Source organism: Ammospiza nelsoni, chromosome 3 (assembly GCF_027579445.1).
Source record: "Ammospiza nelsoni isolate bAmmNel1 chromosome 3, bAmmNel1.pri, whole genome shotgun sequence".
Taxonomy (NCBI): Eukaryota; Metazoa; Chordata; class Aves; order Passeriformes; family Passerellidae; genus Ammospiza; species Ammospiza nelsoni.
The window spans coordinates 80,018,133-80,039,340 of NC_080635.1; the positions used below are offsets into that span (position 1 = coordinate 80,018,133).

The 21,208-nt window shown below is 39.2% G+C and overlaps 2 protein-coding genes across 2 annotated transcripts in view; both read right to left on the bottom strand.

Moving 5' to 3' along the window:
• The window catches only part of GRHL1 (grainyhead like transcription factor 1), a 40,817-nt gene extending 40,572 nt beyond the window's left edge, over positions 1 to 245 (bottom strand). Inside the window, exon 1 of the mRNA XM_059469426.1 lies at positions 147 to 245. Coding sequence (XP_059325409.1) covers positions 147 to 166 — 20 coding nt within the window. The 5' untranslated portion in view covers positions 167 to 245. The remainder of the gene's footprint in view (positions 1 to 146) is intronic.
• Positions 246 to 7,639: 7,394 nt separating this feature from the next.
• TAF1B (TATA-box binding protein associated factor, RNA polymerase I subunit B) overlaps positions 7,640 to 21,208 on the bottom strand; it is a 45,851-nt gene continuing 32,282 nt past the window's right edge. The window contains exons 9-15 of the mRNA XM_059468168.1: positions 19,424 to 19,571; positions 17,211 to 17,388; positions 16,860 to 16,906; positions 14,005 to 14,095; positions 13,490 to 13,560; positions 11,365 to 11,590; positions 7,640 to 8,308 (exon numbers count right to left, since the gene is read on the bottom strand). Coding sequence (XP_059324151.1) covers positions 8,089 to 8,308; positions 11,365 to 11,590; positions 13,490 to 13,560; positions 14,005 to 14,095; positions 16,860 to 16,906; positions 17,211 to 17,388; positions 19,424 to 19,571 — 981 coding nt within the window. The 3' untranslated portion in view covers positions 7,640 to 8,088. The remainder of the gene's footprint in view (positions 8,309 to 11,364; positions 11,591 to 13,489; positions 13,561 to 14,004; positions 14,096 to 16,859; positions 16,907 to 17,210; positions 17,389 to 19,423; positions 19,572 to 21,208) is intronic.

The window sequence follows — 21,208 nt, forward strand, 5'->3', positions numbered from 1 at the left end:
AGGAGCGAGGGGGGGGGCGGGCCCGCGAGAGCGGCTACTCCGGCCCGGCCCCCGGGCGGCGAGCCCCTCTCACCGCAGCCCCCCGGCGGGGCGGCAGCACCGGTCGGACCGGACGCGGTACTTCTTCCCCCGCCCGGCTCACTCACTTGTCGTAGTCCTGTGTCATGTCTGGCGGAGGCAGCGGGCGGCAGGACTGGCCGGGCGGGTCGGGAGGAGCAGCGCCGCGCACCCGCCGCTCCGACGGGTTTTGTCGGCTCCTCTCGCCCGCTCAGGTGCTCCCGCAGCCGCAGGTGGACGCGCGCCGCGCCGCGCCTCCCATTGGCTGCCGCGGCCCGAGGGGCGGGGCCGCCGAGCCCCAATTGGTCGGGCGCGCTCGGGGGCGGGGCCGGCGGTGTGAGGGCTCCGCGGGCCGGGGCGGCGGGACAGAGCTGCGAGCGAGCGAGGGGACAGGCCGGGAGCAGCCTGGTGTCCTTCCCGTGCTAAAATGGAATTCCCTTCTCCCTCTCTCCCCTCCCATGTAACTTTATTGCTTTTTCATGTACTGCACCCACTTTTAGAAAAATCTAAACTCCCCACAATCATATGAATTGTCTTTACTATAGTCTTAAGGTGTGCCGCGGCAGGTTGACGTTGGACATTAGGAGGAATTTCTTTGCGAAGGAGCGATTAGACATTGGAATGGGGTGCCCCGGGAGGTGGTGGCAACCTTGTCCTGGCGGTTTTTAAGGAAAGACAGGATGTGGCACTGAGTGCTCTGGTCCAGCTGACAGGATAGTGTTTGGTCATAGGTTGGACTCGATGATCTCAGATATCTTTTCCAACCTAATTGATGCTGTGAATTTGCACAAGCACGGCACCAGCTGCTAAAGGGCAGCAGATCCATGTGTTACTCATTGCCTCTCAGATGAACCCGGGTTTGGGGAGCAAGGGACATGAACAATGTGGACAGTGCTGAAACTGCATCAAAATGCTCCAGTGTAACACCAACAGCAGCATCACAAACAGCAGATTTATTCAAACTGGCATGCATGAAGTTAAATCAGATCTTGAGTTTCTCCTTGAGAAATAGGGGTGGGAGGTTGCTTGTCTAAGTAACAAGTTGAATCAAACCCATATAGCAACAGTGCTATCTATCATATGTCAAGATGCTTCAGATAGCTACTGTAATTTAAAAGTATGCTCACTAATAAGAGGTCTCCTTCTAGGTCAAAATCTCTTCTCTATTTGTACAGGATATACTCCAATGCAAAATTATAGAAGAACAATTCAATTCAACCGAAGGAAATATGAAACTGAAGACAGACTTTAACTAAGGGTCTAATCCTGGAAGTTGCTTAATATCCTCTGACTGGATTACAGTTAGTGTTCTAAAAACAAAATGCTTTGTTTGGATCTGCAAACACTGCCATTAGGATAGCAAAAGATAAATACCAATACTGAAGTAGGATCTCGCTCTACAAAGTGAAATGAACTGATGTAAATTTCTCTTTATGACACGCAATAAAAACTATTCTATATTTTGAACTCATCTTTAAAATGTAATTCAAGATTACATAGAAGAAATTTCTTATCTGATCTCACATTCGAAAAAAATACTGTCATCTGATTAAGAGGTTGGAAAGTTACATTTTTCCAAACAAGTATAACTTGCTTTGTTTCCGATACAAATTACAAAAACAGCTCAAAATCACAAGTACTGGGAAGGACTGCTGACTTTCTCGGGTGCCATTCACTCCTCGTGCTCCCTGCTTCTGTTCATAGAATTCTGGGATGTGCAGACACAACAGCTGCTTTTTGGCACAGGGGCACACTTTTCATTAACAATAAAATCTAATACTGCCCTGTAGCCATAGGTGACCCAGATGCAGGATGTGCTGGAGTTCAGTCACATGTTTATATTGCACCCCAACTGCTAAAATCTTAGTGACGTGCCACACTCAATATTTATATTTAACTAGAGTTTACCATGATTTTATTCCAAATAACTCAAAGCTGTTTGTCTCTGCAAAAGGGCTGCCTTTTCTTAACAGCCTGATCCACTGATGAAAACTTGGTTATCACCATAGCAATCACTTCCACATTCAGGAGACAATGATATAAACACTGGATTGTGACACCGCTGACTAATCTGCCGGTCACAATCTAGACTCTGCAACACCACTTGTAGGTGTATTTATGTGATGTCACTAACTGGGTTGCATCACCACCAAGTAAAATCAGGCAAGAAGCACAAAGGGATTTAGCAGAGCTTTGGCTGGGGCATAAAGCCATGCCAGCCTGGTGGGGCAGTGCTCTGGCAGGACTTCCCTTGCCCTGTTTGACTGCCCTTCCCTCCAACTTCTTCCTTCTCTTAGTCCTTTCACCTCAAATTCACTGCTCTCCTCCACCTCTCATGCCCTTCCCTTAACCTCTCCCTCTGCCTCAGTCCTTCCTTCAGCATTCTCCTTCCTCTCTTCACACATTTGTTTCCTTTTAAATGAATCCCACTCAAAACAAGGAAGGAACCCCACCACACTCATACATTACTGGCACCCATCAGGTTGAGCACTGTCCCATCACGCTTGCCCCTCTTCCCAGCCTGTCTTTTCATACTGCTGTGTAGAGAAACTGGGTTTTGTTCTGGACAAGAATTAGCTACTGTTATGACTTACCTAACAAATATGGGTTTAAAATCTCATACCTGATAATTATCATCTACATGCTCTGGTCATTCACACCTGTGTAATAAACAAACAAGTTGCATCAGGTTTGTGGCAGTACTTTTGATTTCACAAAACACGGCAGGGAGTCAAAACAAGATACTTTTTGCTTAATCTGAAACCCTAAGATACAACAGCTGGGCTGCAGAGCTGGATGTAAAGAGCAGGGAAGATGCTATGCTTTCCATTACACAGCACACCAGGCAAGCTTTCCTTCTCTGCCAGCAGGCCTGTAGTTGCTAAGGATAGACCTGGAAAAGTGAGCCCAAAGCTGATCACTGACCCCTGCAGAGTAAGCCTGAAGACATTAGCGAGATTAAAAACAAAACAAAACAAAACAAAGAAGACCCCAAAGAGAGTTTCCACAAACTCAGTGGAAACTGAAAACTGAGGTGAAAGAAGGCGCAAGGGAAAGAAATAGATGAGTGACAGTGGAAAAGGAAGCTGGAAATGCCTTGTAAGAAAGAGATGGAAAAAAGGTATAGAATAAATGAAAGCACAATGTGTGAACTATCAAACAAAGAAAGAGTTTGCTTTCCACTTCAGTCATATCCCTATATGCAATCTTGCAAACATTCCTTAAAGATTTCCCTTTTGATTCTGTATTTATACCTAAAGATAATGTAAATCTTGTTAAAATTAGTTACAAACTACTAGGGTCAAGTAGTTACAAACTACTCAGGGCCAAGAGATGTAGTTCCATCAGCCAGACTGAGGACACTCTGAATTTACTACAATATAAATTCACCAATTTTGCAGCAGCCTATATATTACAAAAAGTCAGCCTAAAACCTGAAATTTTATTGACGATAAAATCTTTAGCACATTACCCAGTTTCACTGAGCACTTATCACCTCTGGTCAATATTGTGCTCCCTCTGGGGCTGACTGCTGTGCCCATGGGTCCTGCCACACGGGCCCACACTGGTGCTGTGAGAGGACAGCGGGTGCAGCTCCTTTGCTGCCCACTGTTCCCTGCCCAACCCACTTTGCTCCGCAGCACAGAAGCCACCAGCTGCCCAGTTGGGAGTTATGAATGCCCCTGGTCTCAGTTCAGGAAACAATTGTTTGCCACAATTTTATATCAACACAGCACGACTGAAGCACCCCAGGATTGCAGCACAGGCACTGAACACGCTTGGTGGCATTGTCACAAAGCTGTGGCAGGGGCTGCAGCTGGTGAGCAAAGTCACTGCTGGGACAATGGGATGGTCTGTGAGCTGACACAGAGTACTTCTACAACAGAGAGCAGCCGTATGAGAGTACCAGAGGAAAGTGCTTGTATTTTCTTCTAAAAGCACCTGATGTACTGCTGGAGGCAGAATGTAGATGCTGAGGGTGAGGGAGGCATGTTCTGGCTCTGGAAATGCTGCCATGAGCAGTTGTACAAGGGCAGCAGTAACCTCACGTGAGGACAAAGCTTCCATCTCCTGTCCCGGTCATCTTTACTCTTGCTCACCATTTCAGCAGCATCCTAGCAAAAGGAGCAGTGAAAGATCTTTCCACAGCTTGGCATCTCCGTTATGCTCTCCCTCATCTAACCTGGCCAGGAACAAAGAGCTTCACACATAAGGAGCTACAGGACTAGTAACTGTGGAGGAGATGCTGGAAAGCATCCTGCATTTAGCACAAGGACAAATGCAGCGAGAGACACTGCTGTAATGTAACCAACCCACACACAAACATGCTCAGCCAGGAAATATCTACAACCATATGTGCTGGGAAGCCCATTCCATTTGGGATCAAAATAGAAGATTTATTACACAGAGTCATCCTGAATTTTCTCCACCTGTGAAGGACAAAACTTATGCAACCTGACATGGGGAAAGGACAGATGATCTAGGGTGCAGACACCTTTGGGGATTTAATGTATCCAGACTTTACCTGTCCCAAAGGCCCTGTGGGTCCTGGCTCTTTTGCTCCCAGCCCTGCAAGACTATCCCCTTGACTATCCCCTTTTTATTCAGAACAAGCAGAAGTCCTATCTGTCTAGGACAGGAGAAAAGCCATTTGAGGAAGGGACTTTTGAGATTTCCAAGACATTATGAGAAAGCAAGATACTCATTGCCTTGCCTGCAAAACTGCATGAAATTTTCTTAAATCTTCTACACATGATTGTTTCAGGGGTTGTGCTAAAAAATGGGTTAGAAAAGATGAAATTGCAGTGAAGCCCATGCAATACACTATGGCAAATAAATTAGACTAGCATTGCTTACAGGCATTGGGCTTTGCTGATTTTCATTCTCTGGTTAAATCAGGTTTAGGCCTTTCACTCTGTGTAACTCAAAAACCTCCCCTTCATGTCTGGACAACAGCAAAACTTTGAAAATAAAAATGTATTTGACTGAGATTAAGTTCATACTGAGAACACAGACACACTGATGTAGTGAAAAACTACTAAGGGTAAAATACCAATTCTGCGGAAGGCTGTGCCTTTCAAAAGAAAATGAAACATTTGTTGTATTTCTCCAGCAAAACAACAGAAAGCTTGCATTTAGGAGAATTTGTAAAGCCAGGTTACTTTTGCCCATTTAAACACACTTTTTTCCCCCTAAGACATAAAGTAGGAAAAAGTCAAAATTCACTTTAGAAGGCACATAAAAATCTTAGAATAACTGATTTGCTATTAAGTTAATAATTAATTAAGTCTTCTCAGTATATACTGTTTAAAAAGTTTATTCTAAAACCCCCACTTGCCTTTATCTATACACTTAAGAACTGTCATTCAAATTTTAGAGTAAGAAACTAAACAAGGGGAGCCTCTTTTACTCGCAATTTACACGGGATTAAGTACAAAAAAGTAGCTGAGCTTTACCTGGGCACTTTCAGCAACTAGTTACAGCAAGGAGCTGTAATTTCCAGGCCGAAGAGAGGCGGCTGGAGGTGCTGTGCTGCGCAGCCACCCTGCCCCGCGGCAATGCCCGCAGCTGTCTGTCTGTCTGTCCGCCCCGCCTCCGGCCGGTGCTCACTGCGCTCCGAGCAGCCGGCCCAGGAGAGCTCGGCTACTTCAGCCAGGATCAGGCACTCCTGGGGCTCGTCAGCTTCTTAAACACCATTACTCCAACACAAGTGTTGATTGATTAAACTGCACAGAACGAACAAAAAGCATTTTTGGGGCACACCCTTTATTTTAAATCTGACTCTTAGCCTGTGTGTCCACAAGGCACACGGCTCTTGATGATTAACTGCGAGCTTTATGCCAGTTTATTAAAGTACAGCCTTAATTTAGCCTAACATGTAAGGGAGCTTCCTTACGTTTGTAACAATGAGCACAGTATTTTTAATTTGCGAAGCTGAGATTTTACTGCTACAGTAGTTTTAGAAGAAAGCTCTACCTATAATTAAGTGTGTAAGTCCTTCAAATAAAGACTTCTGAATTAAATTAATCCTTTATGTATACTGAGGTGTCTTTTAGATAGGTAATTCAAAACTTTAACAGATATTACAGTAAGAAGAATGAGACGCTTTCAGTCATTTGAGCCAGCACTGTTGAAAAGAGTGACAATGTGTATTACACTTCTATAGATTTTTAACTGATACAAATATTCTTCTAGAAAAGTGCAAACACTAACTTTACCAAATACCTACAAATATTAGTAATTCACTCAGGTGAGGTCAAACATAATAGGTAATGGCTAATTTTAAAACACAAACACAGACACGAGAGGCGATTTAAACTGCTATGTTCCAAGTCCACTAATGTAAACATCAGTTCAGACACACCTCGCCAGAAGTCTGAGGTATCTAGCACAGCATGGCAATAGATGTAGACATACTGCCCTGTGCCCACTTACGAAATCTCTTAACCCATACAACCAAGTAATAATTCAGTCTCTTTCCTCTTCCCACACCAAGCACAGTTTACTGCTGTATGGCTACAACTATGCCTTCTCATCTGCCTGTTAGTCACTTTATAGGACCATTGCTTTAAATCCCTGTTCTGCAATAATTAACTAAAATACCTGAAAAAGCAAAAACTTTCACCCAAACTGTGTCTTTTGTGTCACCCCAAATCAGGACACCATATTACCTCCTGCCTCTACTGAGCCAGCCAAGCCTCTTGGTTTGCCAGTATTTCCATGTAACTATTAAAACTTACTTTTAATAGTCCTGTCTGCCCTGCTTGTATGTCAAATACCACTTTATCACTTGCTCCAGACAGGTAGGGCACATCACCTCTCCTATCATTCACCTGTTCCCAATTTTTAAACAACTTCATGGTTTAAACCCTTTGCAATCTACTCACCGAACCGATTACCCTGCCAGATTACATCTCACTGAAGCCCTTGCTCAGGGAGGAAGTCATTACTCTTTGTCAAGTCTGCAGGCACCATTTTTCTTAATTATAACAATGCTTAGAAATAGTTGTTGGTTTTGATCAAACAGATTTAGTAAATTCTGTACTCTGTACTGATGGTTGGAAATGATGACTTTAATTTCATTCAGCTGAAAGTAGCATTATTCATCTGGGTATCTACACAGCATCTAGGTTCAATATATGTATCTATATTGTTATGGTGTCTTTCATGTAGTGGCAGCACCCAACTTCATTTACATGTCCTCTGGGACAGTATAAAAACATGGTGCACAAATAAGATCCAGCATGAGAAACTGGTGGAATGGCCAGGGCACAAGCTGCTGAAGATGCTGCATTATAAAGTGGTCAGAAGAAATTCAAGGCTTTAACAGTAGACTTGCAAAAGAAGAATGACAGGAGGACCTGGCAGCTAGGATCAGATTTTATACTAGGTACAAAAGTATCTGCAAAATCTGTGAAGCCTGAAATGGAACTTGGACCTGAAAGGTGTTAACCTAAATGATAGTCTCAGGCACAACAAGAGACTGAGAAATATACAGTATGCAAGGAAATGTAGAAAACAGTGGCAGAGTTGTTCCAGAACAACTGGAATGCTGTTTAGAAATAATAAAGAAAAAACTCACTGCAATGACAACATTAAACAACTGTTTCTTTAATTTGTTAACATGGTATTTAAAAACAAAATAAGAAATAGAAATATATTTACTGTCATACAATGGTAGGTAAAAAAAATAGGTATTTTAATTGCAAAATCTCACAATGTAATTAGATGTTAATGTCATGTCCAGTACACTCAAAATATGTACAATTATGCCCCAAAAAATGGTAATTTCACAGCTTCCTGTTGGCTCTGATGCAAATTAATGAAATAAATGGTCATTAACAGTTTCCTTGGCAGTTTCCTTTCTCAGTAACAGTCACTTAAATTATAGATAAAATGACACTAAAACTGAAGTATAGTAGTCGATCTCAGCACTCCTATCTTTACAAAAAATGTCCATAAGACAAAAGAATCAGTGTAAGTTCAGATGTAATACCATGGTTTGGGATCCAACCAACTAATTTACATGGGTTAAATACTGGAGGTTTTAGGCCTTTTTATCTTCCTTAGCACTGTGTTGTATTTTAGTTTTTTACAGAGTTTTTTATTAAAAAGTCTGTGTTCTATCATACACACCTCGTCATGGATATAAGAGGGTTGAATCCTCAGTAGAAAAGAGAACAACCCTAGCACAAAATGGTAACTCTGGGGAAACTCCACTTCTCTGTAATGAGCCAGATGACCACACAATCTGAAAAGAAATGGAGAGAAAACAAAAGCCCTAAATTACAAGTACATTTAGTATTTAGCTAGCATTTATATATTAAACTGTAATTAGAGACAAACTTTACACTTTACCAACAGCATAAATCACAATTCTAGTTTACAGTGTTGATTCCTGTGAAGTGATCCACTCCTGCAAAACCATGAAGCATAGGACTGAACCAAGGTATCTTCAGAGCTGGTGCAAACACACTAAGAAGAAAAAGCCACTATAGCTTCTTGCATTATGAATCAGGATCTTACTCAGCCAGGCAAAGAATACATGTTTTGACTTTCAGGACTAAATGGAATCACTGTTTGTTCTTCCAGCTTTTAGAAAATGTAGCAAAGTCTTAAAATGACTACCTCACCCTATGTTTTAAATTTCTAAGACTATCCAATTCAAACACCTTAGGTTCTTTACTCTGTTCTCTCTCCACAGGGTTTCCCCTCTCATCTTCCTGACACTATGTCATGGGATAATAACCCATTCATTTATTGTCCATTGCCTTTGTGTGCTAAATACAAATTACATGTATAGAAACAAGAGAGAAAAGCTAAATTAAGTCAATGGAGTAAAATAGTAACATAGGAAACACTCAAGCAAACACTGATGAGGTCAACAGAAAGTAATTAGTGCTGTAGCAGCCTTCTGCTTCATTATTTTGTAGCTTTTGTGGTTAAAATGTTAATGAAAATGATGAGGTGATTTTATTGATGAAGTATATAATGAAAATAGCAGACTAGATTTGCTGGTAACAAGTGTCAGACCAAACAAAAGATGACAGAGAGGACAAGCTGCAGAGATAGCTCTGTAAACATTAAGTTCACCAACTTAGGTTGGAAAAACACCAAACTGGATAAGGCTCAAATTTAGTTTAAAATACTACAAAGTTTCAATTTTTAAATAAAAACACTGTACATTGATATGGGGGTTCAGGTGCTATATTCACCTATAAACTCTATATATCTTCTAACTTACTAGGTATTGCCTTGGGATGTGGAGAAGCAGTTTAAAATGTTCCCTGTGTCTGATTCAGAGCAGCTGTCTTAAATACTCACCAGAACAACAACTGGGATCTGTCTGTCCCAATTTACAGGTAAGTGTGCTAATTACTAGACTATAAAGTCATTTGCTCGCTCCCTCTGGCCCAGCAAACATTTACATTTTACCTCAAACTGGAGGAACAGTCAGACCTGTCCTGAGTGCCAGGCAAGCTGCACTTCAGGGAGCACAGTCTGCTCAAAGCCTCCCAAAGTCTGGCACATTGGAAACCTGCAACTAGGTCTCTCATGCCATACATCCCATCCTCTGCCCTACCTGACACCTCCCAAAAGAATTACAACATTTTTCACACACTCTAGTACCTCATCATGTATGGAATTATACAGCCCTTCAGCTTGGAAAAGATCTTTATGAACATTGAGTACAACTCCTGTCACCTAAAAACTTAGGTGTAATAGTTTAGGTAGAATATAATAAATAGAATAATAGAATAATAGAATTATAGAATTATAGAAAATAATAAATAGAACAGCAAATCAGTTTAGAATCCAGTTTAAAACAAAGTTTTAAAATAAAACATAAAAAACATTTCACCAATGATTTGACTGATCTCAGCTTTGCTGACACTGTAATCATACTTTAGTCCCAGGAATAAAGCATTATAGCAGTCCTGTTAGGCCATGCTGATTTTTAAATATAGAGAATTTGTAAGTTTTTTTTTAGCTCTATTCTACATACACAGAGGATAAACCCTCATATCTGAGGGAGTACATGTTGTTTTCCAATGTTAAATAAGTGTCAGATGTATACTTAACTACTTGCATTGCAAATGATATAATGGGAAATTTAACTGGTAAGAATTTAAATTCAAATCTTGTTTCATGAAGGCTAATGACAGTTTGCCATTAACATTTTAATATATTACATATGAAAATGTAGGTTTAAAAACAGACTTTGCATGGAAGATTATTCACACAAGCATACACCGAAATATCCACTCACTCAATGTGTACATAAGATTTACGCAAATCTGTGGTAAAAGGATTATTACCTCTACTCCCTTAAAAAAAAAAAAAAAGTTCTTATTCATACAAAAGAATGAATCCATATAACCAAACCTCTTGTAAGGTAACACTGTGCTTACATTATTCCAACCCATTTATGTCACTGTGGGTATGTGAAAAGTAATGTGAAAAGGAAAATAAAGATAAGCAACTAAATCCACCGAAGACAGAAAAAACAGCATACTCATAAAACCCAGCTAATCTCAAAGGGAATGGAATGCTTTAAAATCAGGACCAGACTGCACAGGGGATATTGATCTCTGAATACCATTTCAAATTATATACCAGATAAAGATATCACATGTTACTCAACAGACAAATGAAATCTCATTTCACATGAATGTAACCAAACCTTCTTTCAAAAAAAACCACTTTTCAATAGCATACATGAGAAATTCAGAATTCAGGAGACTCCAAGCCAGCTACAAGAGTTGATCTTCCTCACTGATATTCACCAGTACATTCCTCTTCTGGATTAGGGTTTCATAATACAACCAATAGCAGAACCAAAGTCTGGTATATGATCCAGAAGTCACTGTGATTAAGGCCATCAAAAAATCAGTATAGTGATTTAGAAAATTAATTTTCTGTGCTTTTTTAGAGGCCAGGGAGGAGAGGAATGGGACTGTTTTTCCATTCTCTGGAGAGCTGCATCACACATATTTTTATAAAACACTGTAAAGAAATGAAGTATTTGCACCTAGCTGCTACTCTTGCCATGTGACTCTAGTTGTTGATTTTGTCTCATCTCTCTTCTCATAAGCTCATTTTGATCACTCTTCATGTTACAGTTTGTCTACTCACAGTCCAAGACTATCCATTCCTCACACACCCCTTTCTAGAAATGACTGTAACTGTATGTGAGCACATAGCTGTGCACACACCCTGTATTTGTCATTTGCAAAAATGTATGTACAGGACTTTCTTTTCAGGAGAACTTTCCAAAATTTATTTAGCAAAAATGTGAATACTTACTTCTCATTACATAGTTTAACTGTACACAGCCAATAGTCAGGGTTCATGACTGTCAGTAAACCACATTTTTCTTGCAAAACTCCCTTCAGGCTATGCCCGTGAAAACAACTCCCATCTGTGTTTTCTTCAGACCAACTTAACTGAAAACTTGAAGGATTTGGCTTTTCAGCACGTTGCACTGAACCAGACAGCTTGCCAAACTGATTTTGTAAGTTCACAACCATTTCTGTGCAAAGAGAAACAAAATAAACAAATGTAAAACTACTAAGTACCAGAATACTGTTTAGAGGTGACTTATACAACAAGAAAATGGGGTATTTGTGCTTTTTAATTTTTTTTTTTTAACCTCTCCATGAAAGACTGAGAAATCCTGGAAGTCTCTAGGTTATCTCTGCCACCCTCTTTGCAGGTTTTAATGAAACATTTTGAAACATAATTCAAAATGCCATGTCTTTTATACCTAATGATATTAGTAGTGGGGCACTCTTAAAACATTCCTGCAGGTAAAACCTGTAAAATCCATTTGATACTGCCAGGATTTTTATGCTGATAGAAAGCACATTCATACACACATGGATTGAAGGTTAAGCTTTCCATGAAGCAAATTTCAACTGGTAAAAAACCCCAACAATAAAAAAAACCCATTCCATGTTTGCCTGCTGCTAGTGGATGAACGACAAGCTTTCCTAAGTTATTGAGGCTGAGAAGGGAAAGAAGGTATCATGATAGATCAGCACACACTGTATGACTGCCTATGCCTTGCTTCTCTAGGATAAAAAGCAGGTTAAAAACATTGTTGGACCTTTAACTGCTTTTTATGAGCTGTATTTAAAGAAACACATTCATGTACTGAAAAAAAAAACACACTGAAAAAAACCTCCGAAAATCATCCAAGGACTGGGAAGTTTTTCTTTCAAGATGACACTAAAATCTATGATCAAAATCAAAGGTTCAGGAAGGTTTCCGAAAACCTGTACCTGGCACATAAGTGTTCTAGAGCACCATCTCTATTGTGGTACATTTGCTTTAAGATCAATCCTGCCCAGTTGCAATTACGTGATATTCCTGCTCACAACATTATGATAAAGCTCCATAATCTAAGTGGTCCTCTTCTAGCTCCAAGAGAAGCAGAGCCAGAAGAGGAATCTCCTTTCCTATAAATGCATGAATTAAAGGGCATGTGAGTAAACAATCAGCTTGAAATGAATACATCTAAACATAGTTTTCCATGGAACATGACTTGATGGCAGGAGCACTCCAACAGGATTTTGAAGAGTGAGTACTTAAACAAACTCCCACTGTTTTCTTGCAGGAGAAATCCAACATGTGTAATTCATACCAAATAGGATTATACAACTTGTTTAGAAGTCCCTGAACCATCACTTCCAGAAACTGAAAGAACATATAAAAAAAAATACCACTTGCCATACTTAATAACTCTCTTCAAATACCTGCTGCTTTCTGGATAACATAAAACGTAGAATGAAGAACTCCAGATCTCATTTGGCTGAATAAAATTCTGCTTTTCCTTATTTCTGCAGACAACTGGGGTTTTGTGGTTTTGTTTCTTTGCTTTTATGTCAATACAGACTCCAGAAACTTCTCACAAGTACTTCCAGAGCTACTAAAATTCAGCAGCTGTACCTGCATTCTCACCACATGGTGCTGGCTACCCAAGTAAAGCCTTCCTTGCTTTTTGCAGAGGATTGCAAGGAGTGGGAGAGAAGAGGGACATGCAAGATCTACTAAAGGACATACTGGGATATTCATACTAAAGCATTCAAGAAACTAAAGGAGGAAACAGACAGGAAAGCTACAGAAGAACGACAACTCACGAGGAACAGTGACATAAAGGCAAACTAGAGAAGATGAGGACAAGAGCACTCATTCTGAGACATGGCTCAGTAGGTTGTTGGGAAGACTGGCAAAGGCAGTTTCAGCTGTGCATGTTTGAAAAATTCTAGCCACAGGTTGTAAAACAGTACTACATTAATTGTACCCAGAGATGAAAGAGAGGAGACAAAATATTTTAAGATGTAAATGTTATCAGTCACAGCTGAAGATCTATGATGGGAAAAGTTGGAGCAGATTTCTGTGTTGCTGGGAAGAAGCAAAGTTTACTCACGTCTTCTCTTTAGAACTTTAGATTTATTCTTGACTGAATAAAACAATGGCTTTTCACATCTCCACAGATACCTACCAGTAAGAGACATAAGAATTGTTAACAAAAAGAAAGCTGGACCAAATGAATAAATGAATAATAAATTATTACAAATACTGCTAAAGTTTTAAATTAAAATCAAAATAATCTAATGTTTAGTGCTATTAAGAGCCACTGCCCCTCCAACATATAAAGGAAATCTTTTTCTGAGCAGGTAAACCAAGGCATGTTAGCCCAGATCTACTGTAATCAGTTAATTGTTCAGCTGTATAAGCTATTTTTCACAGTAAGTGAGCATTTAATAAATAATGTGGATAAAGCTTATGAGTATAAATAGAAAATTAAAACAGTCATTCTATTCACTCAAGCTTGGTGAATGGATATGTGGAACAAATTTCTAACTTTTTTCATTTCTGTAGGGATCAGAAGTTCACGCAGAACTGTCTACCTTAAAAAAGAAGTACTTAAAAACCTCTTACTTGGCCTTTTCTTCATCCAGTTTCTTTTGCTCCACATCCAAGGAATGTTTCACCACCTCATACCACTTCTTGAACTCAAAATATGGGCCCCCTGAATAAAACATACACACTTTAGTTTGGGAAGAAATGAAAGAAATGACAGAGAAGGTCCATAAGCACTTAGACCCTGCATCTTGCACCTGTATACAAACTAACCCAAATGCTATGTGCTTAAAGAAAATATACTTGATCTAATAATTCTGTAAGAAAGAGAAACACAGAAATGGAACGAAGGAACAGCATGTCATAGGAAGTGCAAAGAAGCCCCATATCTTAGGTTTCATTGATTTAGCACAAGTCAAACCTTTTCCCTCCTTTCTGGAAAGCTAAGCCTAGAAACTACCTCCTCTCTACCAAATCAACTAGTTCTCCACTGTGTGGAGTGGCCTTCAACTGTTTCAGAGTTGAATTCAAGGGATTAATGAAACTATGCATCAAGCTTAAGTTTAAAAAAATAAAATCTAAAGAAGATCAGATGCAAAATTTCACATATGTATTTCATATAAAATTTCACATAAAATTTCACAGATGCAGTGTTTCACCAGCTCCACACTGTCAATCCCACTACCTCTGAAATCTTATAGGATTGGAAAGATAAACTAGACAATGGTCGTCATATCAGTCTCTCATGGTTTGGAGCACAGGAACTTCACTTGTTGATATGTGAACAAGCATTTACCAGCACATGCAAAAACATGAAGACATAGGACATTTAGCAGCACCTTTATCCCTGATCCTCCAAAGAGGCTCAAGACTGAAGCAGACCAACTGGGATAAGAATTCCAAACAGAAATATGGTGTAGACTTACATATTTAAAAATAATCAACTCTTATCCCTCTGGGTGGAATATCTGCATTGTGAATTAACCAGACTTTGCATTTCCCCATGGCCTGAGCTGCACTGCATGCGATGCTTGCGTCATGCTCAGCTTTGCCAGCCAGTTGTTCAAACTCTCCTGAAGGTGCATACATTGTTCTTACAATCAAACTTATGTACCTTTTGTATTATTTGCATTTCTGCTGTTTGTACTATCCTGCTTCAGAGAGTCTAGATTCTAAAATCATAGATGGTCTCAAAAAGCAAGAGATACATGAAAGGAACAAAGACCCCTCAGAAGTCCTTGAAATTCAAAGGTCTGGATACAACTTCTTTTATCAGCTCCTTAAACCCCGAGGTTTAAGTAAATACTCCTAAATTGCTAGGAGAGCAGTGTGGGAGCCAGTAGAAATTGGTGTTAAACTTTATATGAATTATTAACATCTGTCACATGCAAATCCATTGTCAGAGACACAATGCTACACTGTAATAACCCTTCACCTGGCCAGTACTGCTGGTCTGACATTCATGTAGCTGAGCTGACTGGAAAATACACAGCTCTGATACACACATATATATACATCTACATAAATCTCAATCACCTTTTATTTGAACAAAACCCATATTGTGGATGTGTGCAGTTCACAGAACACACATGGTAGGTAACTATAACTATCTATTGTACTGCTTCTAGTGTGGTTTGAAGAAATGTAGGAGCTGAAATACTATTTTTAATTTAAAAAAATTGACTAGAGAATGGATAGTTAAGTTGAGAATGGAGTCAACATAAATTGAATCTTTAAAACTCAGTATTAACCATTATTCATTTAAGCACTCTAACTTTGGGAAAATGCCAGAGGCAGTTTTGAGCTCTGGCACTGATCAGTCATCTAACAGAAATTCTCACATCAGCTCCTTTGTGCAGCTGCTCACCATCACCCCGACATCTTAAGCACAGGGACAACAAAACACAGCACATGGATCATTTGCACCAGCAGATTTTAAAGTAAAAAAGTGGGCAAAGAATGAGCTGTTAATTCCCAAGGGCAATGAGACTTGTTAATAAGGGAGAAACCCCATTAAGACATTAATGAGCCTGAGCTTGTAAAGCAGTTGCACAACTCCTCACTCCTGTCACTATCATGTACTTCAAGTTTTCAAGGGAAGTAAAAAGGAAAATAAAAATCCACCATAAGTTTGTGTTTCCACCTTAATGTGAAAATTACCAGTTTTAGTTAACAGGGATGTCTCTAGTTACAGCAGTAATTGAGCTCACACATGACTAACACCATAATTTTATTATGGACCTAAATTTTAAACAAAGCATCAGAAGGGTCAGAATGACCCAAAACTGGATAAAAGGCCTTGCAAATAAACTGCAACACATCTTCAACTGTGATTTGGATCAGGTCATGGAACATCTTCCTGAAGATTTCTAATCTCTGATTTGGTCTTTCTGCCCTCAAAGAACCATGTTCACACCATTATCTTCTCCATCTTAATTGCTGCTAGCTTTTCCACACTCTCTCAGGATTATTTGGACTAAGAAACTAGATTACATCTGAAATATGTTACACACTAAGACATTTTATTTAACAAGACTAAACAAGTTTGGATTTTATCATAAATGTGGTTTGATGCCCCTAGTAAGTATCTGCTATTTACGATCAAAGTGTGCTCCCTTTTCACGGTGTATCCATTCATCTCCACCTACCACACATAAAACTCTAAACCAAGAGGCAAACATGCACAAGCAGAAGAAGAGAGGCACCCAGCAAAATGTGTACCAAACTCCCCTATCCCAAACAAAAAGAATTGTGCAGGTACTCTGGGGCCAGTTTACATGAACAGGATCTACTCTTTTCTCTAAATAAAATTTCCCCTTAATGAATGAAAAAACACATTTTCATGATCAATAAGAAAAGTCTTTCTAACCCTTACTGCAAAACAGTTTCATTTACAAAATCGTTACACTGCTTCTACTAGAATATTTATATACCTTCTGTGTTGTTTTTATTTCTTTCTTCAGCAAACTCTGAAAGTAACCTGTAAAAAAATTTTAAAAATCAGGCTCTTTTGTAGATCCAAATGCTTCACTTTTCACATGAAGTTCAAATACAACAGACAAAAATGTCATCCTAATTTTATTCCAATTATCAGATACAACCCAATGAATTTTAAAAGTAATTAATATTTCATGTCTAAAATGCCTTCAAGTGTATGGTTTAAGCTACTGAACTTAAGTGAAATTTGAGTAGTATAAATTTAACTCTAAAGAAAGAACAATCTTAGACAAGCATTTGCACTACTTGAAATTTGAGGGTTGCTACAGATTTGTCTGTACACTTACCATTCATAGTGATCATCTAATAAAAACAATAATTTGAGCACAACTACAATAACTGCTGCAGCAAGAACATCATATTTCACTTTTCTTGTTGACTTATTTCCAGGCATTAGAGTCAGGAAATCCACTTCTCCAATACCAGTCTTTTTCACCACTCGACAAGTCCAATTATGCAATTCATCTGATTAACATAAAAACATAAAATGTTAAGACAAACTAGAAATGTTTTTACGGTGCAAATATGTTGGGCATTGAGGAAAACACTGCTTAGGTATTTTAGGACCATTTGACAACCATATTTTTTCGGTTGAGGAGTATTTTTGGATACTTTTAAAAATACTAGGCAACCTTCACTGTGCTTACATGGAAAACACTTGTGACTTATTATATATTCATATGGAGAATAAAAAAGTCACATATTTAATAGTGCTTTGATGTTACTTGAACAATATAGTGAGATCATCCTGAATATTCTTGCAGGAAAGCCTATTGCAAATCCACATAAATATATTTTCAAAAAAAATGCCCAAAAGCAAAAAACTTGTCACAAACTTTTTTCCTGCATGTTGACTGACCAGCCCTGGCAGGAATCAGCCCTGCACAGAGGAGGAGCAGGGCTGGCTGTAAAGCAGCTGGTTGTGCAGGCAGAGCAGCTTGGTGGTGGCAGGGCAGCACCGCTGCTCCCCAGCAGAAGCTGTGCCAGGGAGATCCAGCTGCAGCCCCACAAGGTGCACAGCAGGCATCTATACAGGCTCTTATTACTCTGCTTATTTTTCACAGATACAAATCCCCCAAATTTCTCACCTTTCCTGTTCAGCAAGAAATACAGGAGTTGATTACATCACCATCAGATTCCACAAAGGTTAGCAATGTATGACTAAGTACAACCTTAATCCAGCTGTACTTATACCCTCTTGCTGCTTACAAAGAGTTCAGAAGGAACCTGTTTTCAATCCTCTCGCACATAACAGTAAAAGTCAGAAAAAAAGTGGAAACTAAATTTTCTTATAAATACTAGAAGCATATTTAATTTCAGATACATAAAAGAGTCTCTTAGTTGGTATTTAGTGTCCTTTAACACTCCCAATTCATTGCCTTCTTTTAGGAGTTGTTAGACAACAGCAGCAGCCCTTTTCAATTAATAAAAAAAATGCTTATACACGATAAAAATCTAAGTTGCACGGAAAAGGACAATATATTCCTCTTTTGCAGTAAGTTTCAAAGAGTACTTAGTTTTGCATTTCCTGTAAAAGATCTGAAAATAACAAATTTGCAGCCTTTTTAAAATTCAATTTATACTTCACAATCTGTAAAATAATGTAATCCTCTATGGGATCACAACACTGGCATAAAACTACAAAATCAGAATTACCACTCCAGAATTTTAGCCCTAAACCTTTTGGTTATCGTCTCTCTATTCAATTGTGACTAAATATAAAAACCAAACACTTTTATTCATTCTAACTAATTGCAAAATAACACAATAACTCCCTCCCCTACTATGAACTATTGGAATGTTTTGAGAAAAAAATTTACAGGCTACTTGTCTGTGTAACTCATCTTCAGTCACAAAGATATTTGACAGAAAATATGGTAACATAACAGAGAGTTCACATACTAGGACATACTGGTCTTTTCCTTGACAAGTCAATATTCAAGACTTCATTATAGGACAGACAAAAACAGTCAATACTTATATATCATTACAGAACTAAAATATAAATGAAGTGAGACAGAAGCTGATCTGTCACACACCATCAATTAATATTAAAATAAATAGTAATATACAATATTATATAATACACAAAATATATTCTTTATTAAAGAATATACATCCATTACTACATATGAGAATTTCAGAGCTAAGCAATCAGGTGCCAACTACATGAATCATTTAGCTGAAGTTAATATATCACATGAATTCAACAGGTGCCTCTTAGTTCACATGGATACTGAAAGATTTAAAATGAATGATCCACTCCACAGCCTTACAGAACCAACATCAGAGTGCCCCTGCATATCTGGGCCCATAACACGTACTCTAAATGTTTGAGGAAGGTGCTTTCTATAGAAAGAATATCTTTCAGTTCAAGCTGAAATGGGAATAAATTAGAAGGAAAAGAGCAGGCACTTTGAAGTAGTAATTTAAGCCTTTTTGCTAGAGTTTAATAAACCACAGAAAAATTTTATCAGTTCAGGCTAGGGAAAATATTTACCAGGTAAATTAGCTTCCATCAAGTACTTCATGCACAGCATGTCTGGATGAAGAAAGCAGCTTTCTGTTATATCTGGAAAACGAGGCAGGTCTAAAAATGCTGCAAGCTCATGCATTTTGTTGAATACTTCTTTATATTCAGGCCACGACTGCAAGACAGGATTGTAGGGGTTATACATTTGCTCTATTACCATATTTTTAAGCTATTTAAAATTATTGATGTTAAATTCTGAATTGTTTAATACAGGATTATTTATACAGATTTTTTTAGCAAACTATAACTAAACACACATGCAAGAATGGAGCCACTTACATTACAGTAAATTACAGCCATTACAGTACTGCAAAGAGAAACTGCTAGTTTTAAATCCCATGAAATACAAAAGGAAAAAACAGAAAGTTGCTTCAGATCTTCCACCATCTCACCACCTTTCTTGTGAAATGCTCATTATGCATCCAGATTCTCCAAAACTGAGAGCTTTGGGAAAAAAACAATAGAGACGTAACTGAGGGTGAACTGTCTAAAGGGCTAAGAGGTCAGAGAAGCACAGAAGGTGGAGGCTGGCAGGGACTGCTTGAGACCGCTGGGTCCAGGCCCCTGCTTGGGTCAGTTCAATCAGGGTGCCCAGGAGCACATCCAGTCAGAAACTGAACATGGCCACAGATGGCAGCTTCCAAGGGTTGAGGGAAATCTCCTCCAGTGTTTCACCAACTCCAATGTACAAAGGAAAAAAGGTTTTGTTTCCCCCTACGCTTAAATGGAATTTCTTGTATTTCAATTTGTGCCCTTTTCCTCTCATCCAGTCACTGGATAGCACTGAGGATCCGGTTTTCCTCCTTTGCAGCCTCCTGCAGGCACCACACCATACCTGCCCTGACTATCCTCCAGCTCCAGCATGAACAGTCACAGTGCTCTCAGCTCCCCTCATTTGTCAGGCCCCACTCCCCTATCTCCAGAGCCCTTTACTGGACTCTCTCCACTGCATTCATGTCTCCCTTGTACTGGGGAGCCCTGAGCAGCACCCAGCACTTCTGATGCGCCTCACCAGTGCCAAGCAGAGAGGAAGGATGCCCTGTCTCCCTTGAGGACTTGTGCAGTCACCAGAACTGCTCAAATCCTAGTGACAGTGACCTTGCAGTGACACCAGCCAGCTGCCTCAACACTTGTGCAGCATCTCATTGCAGCCCATGAACCTTCATATGTCCACTTCATTCACATGTTCCCTAAACTGCTTCTCAAAAACTGAGGCAAAAAAACCCAATCATCACTTTAGCCTTCTCCTTGGTTTTTGTAATCATATTCCCATTCAGCACCAGGCCCACATCCTCTAGAACCCTTCCACAGAATCTTTCATGTTATTTAGTTGAAAAAAAAAAATCCATATTTGCATATTTATTAGTGACTATAAATCTGAAATTCTCTTTTTGAAACCATTGGCTGCATGAGAAAGTTCGCACAATTTGTACTGAGGTTTGCTGCTATAGGAGAATATAAATTACAGCAAGATTTTGACATGTTTATTCATAATGAACTCAGCAGGACCTGAAGTTTGCGTAAGTATGGATCTGAGGTTTGACCCTCATTTCACAATACCTGAGCTGCTTCATTAAATATTCTTAATTTTCTGTAGTTAAAATGATTACTTCAATTTACCTCTAAAAGCAACAATTTCAGTTGTTCAGGCTACTTTAACATTTTAAATGTATAAAAAGCAATGATTTTTTTGCCTTAGCTAGGGATTTTTCTAATTCAGCAAGCACTTTATCATGTATTCATATTTTATAA